The sequence below is a fragment of the Struthio camelus genome, chromosome 29 (genome assembly GCF_040807025.1).
Source record: "Struthio camelus isolate bStrCam1 chromosome 29, bStrCam1.hap1, whole genome shotgun sequence".
Taxonomy (NCBI): Eukaryota; Metazoa; Chordata; class Aves; order Struthioniformes; family Struthionidae; genus Struthio; species Struthio camelus.
The window spans coordinates 2,234,499-2,237,128 of NC_090970.1; the positions used below are offsets into that span (position 1 = coordinate 2,234,499).

Genomic DNA, 2,630 nt, shown 5'->3' on the forward strand with positions numbered 1-2,630 from the left:
ATAAAAAAAAATTAATCCCTGAAAGTATTTTCTGCAAAACTGAGACAATGGATTTCATTCGACAGTTATTGTTCCCCCCATTCCCACGTACCCCCTACGGCACAGCCAGGTAGACTCCTGCGGAGCCCATGGGCAGAGGTCCCTGCTCCTCCCGACACACTCTGCCAGCCTAAAGCAGAGCTCATGGGAAGGAGCTGCACAGAGGTCCTCCCAATAAAGTAGAGAGGCAATGTGGTGTTTTTAATGAGAAATGGAACATTTTATTTCTTTAATTGTTTATTTTTAAAAGTCTTTTCTAACTTGTCACTATCTTTTTCTCCTTGGACAGCTCCTCATGCCCAGGGGGAGCAAATGTCCAACAGCAGCTTCCTCAATGAGTTCCTCCTCCTGGCGTTTGCAGACACACGGCAGCTGCAGCTCTTGCACTTCTCGCTCTTCCTGGGCATCTACCTGGCTGCCCTCCTGGCCAACGGCCTCATCATCACAGCCGTAGCCTGCCACCACTGCCTCCACACCCCCATGTACTTCTTCCTCCTCCACCTCGCCCTCCTCGACCTCGGCTCCATCTCTACCACTGTCCCCAAATCCATGGCCAACTCCCTGAGGGACACCAGGACCATTTCCTACTCAGGATGTGCTGCCCAAGCCTTTTTCTTCTTTTTCTTATGTTCAGCCGAGTATTCTCTCCTCACTGCCATGGCCTACGACCGCTACGTTGCCATCTGCAGACCTCTGCACTACGGGACCCTCCTGGGCACCAGAGCTTGTGTCAGGATGGCAGCAGCTGCCTGGGCCAGTGGTTTTCTCAATGCTCTCCTGCACACTGCCAACACATTTTCCATTCCTCTCTGCCAAGGCAATGTCCTGGACCAGTTCTTCTGTGAGATTCCCCAACTCCTCAAGCTCTCCTGCTCACGCTCCTACCTCCGGGAAGTTGGACTTCTTGTGGTTAGTACCTCTTTAGTCTTTGGATGTTTCATTTTCATTGTGCTGTCCTATGCACAGATCTTCACAGCCGTGCTGAGGATGCCCTCAGAGCAGGGAAGGCACAAAGCCTTCTCCATGTGCCTCCCGCACCTGGCCGTGCTCTCCCTCTTTGTCAGCACTGGCCTGTTTGCCCACCGGAAGCCCTCTTCCATCTCCTCCCCAGCTCTGAATCTGGTGCTGGCTATTCAGTACTCCATGATACCTCCAGCAGTGAACCCCCTCCTCTACAGCATGAGGAACAAGGAGCTCAAAGATGCCCTGAGGAAACTGATTCTGGTGGTAGTATTTAAGCAGCAATAGCAAAAACAATAACAATAATAATCCTGCTGTTTCACCATGGCTGCTGTTCCCCACCATGCTGGATGGACACGTGATGGTTCTCACATCACACACGGGCGTTGGCCAGCCACATGCACAAAGGGCATGGGGTCAGTTAGCCCTTGTGGGCAAATTGCAAATTTCTCTCCCAGCACACACCTGTTGGGATCCCTTTCTCACCCAGACACTCCTTTTCATGATGCCTAGAGTTCCAAAGCACTGAAATCCCTACATTTATCATGTTCAGCTGAAACTGGTCAACAGTTACGGAAGAAGGTGGGAAGGGAGGATGGAGCAGAAGAGCGTTTTTAGAAAAAAAAAAAATTAACATGGGCATTGAAACAAAGGAGCTCTATGTAACAAACTGCAAACTGGATAGGTACAGTAACACCATGATCACCAGTGCGTCTATGATATTTATTTTGCGTGCTGTCTTCTAATCCAGATTGCAAATACACTTTCTAGGGATTTCGCTGTAGTTGAGCAAGATCCCATAGTGTCCACCTGACATATGTTTGTGGAGAGCAGTACTTTTGGCCACCACAGCACTGCAGAAACTTTCCTGGCTCGAGCCAAAGGTCCTAGAGACATAACTGAGTTTGGTAGGTCAGCAGATTTCCTGGCCAGCACAGTAAGAGAAATGGAGAAAAATAATTGGGACAACCTAACCTCATATTTTCACTTGTGCGTTTTAATGACTTCCACACTGCAATAGCAAAAGAGTAACATAAGCTTAGAGGCCTATAGATGCAGATATTGGTTCAAGTTTTCTTTTACGTTGTTTTAACAAAGCCTTTCTCAGTTTTGTTCCCACTACACAAGTCCCTGCTTGGAAGCCGGGACGGCAAAGAGGGCTACACAAATCCGTGCAGATCTTCTGTCTAAAGGGATAGGCAACACATTTCCTTGGTCTTGAGTCACTTAAGGAAGAGCATGGATTCAATCAACACACCTGAAGCTTTTGCAGACCATTTTGGTGCAGGAAGAGGAGGCAGAGTCCTTCAACTTGATCAGTAATAACAACGTACCTTATAGGAACTCTAGTACCGAGATTCACCTTGAGGCTTACTGCTTCCCTGTGTTGATATAACCCTCTGTCCCTGACAAATTGTCTTGACTTCCTCCTCTCCCAACCCTCACTCTTACAACAGCCAAGGCTGTTTGCAAAGACCCGGCACTGTGAAGACTTTGAATCCACAGCACCCAGACACATACTTGTTGCAGTTAAGGAATGTTTCCTGCTGTTTAGTATGTATGTGATGAGATAATTCATCTTCAGAATCCTGAGGGTGATTCCTCATCACTATACATGATATCCTTTTTTA

General features: G+C 47.9%; 1 protein-coding gene across 1 annotated transcript; it reads left to right on the forward strand.

Annotated features, from left to right (window-relative positions):
* The first annotated feature begins 351 nt into the window (after positions 1-351).
* Positions 352-1,287, forward strand: LOC138062732 (olfactory receptor 14J1-like). Its single transcript, XM_068921737.1, has one exon. It carries the CDS (start codon positions 352-354, stop codon positions 1,285-1,287), a length of 936 nt encoding a protein of 311 aa, XP_068777838.1.
* Positions 1,288-2,630: the final 1,343 nt, after the last annotated feature.

What these genes read in the sequence shown, in the direction of transcription:
- LOC138062732 (XM_068921737.1), top strand. Translation starts at nt 352, where the DNA reads ATGTCCAACAGCAGCTTCCTCAATGAGTTCCTCCTCCTGGCGTTTGCA.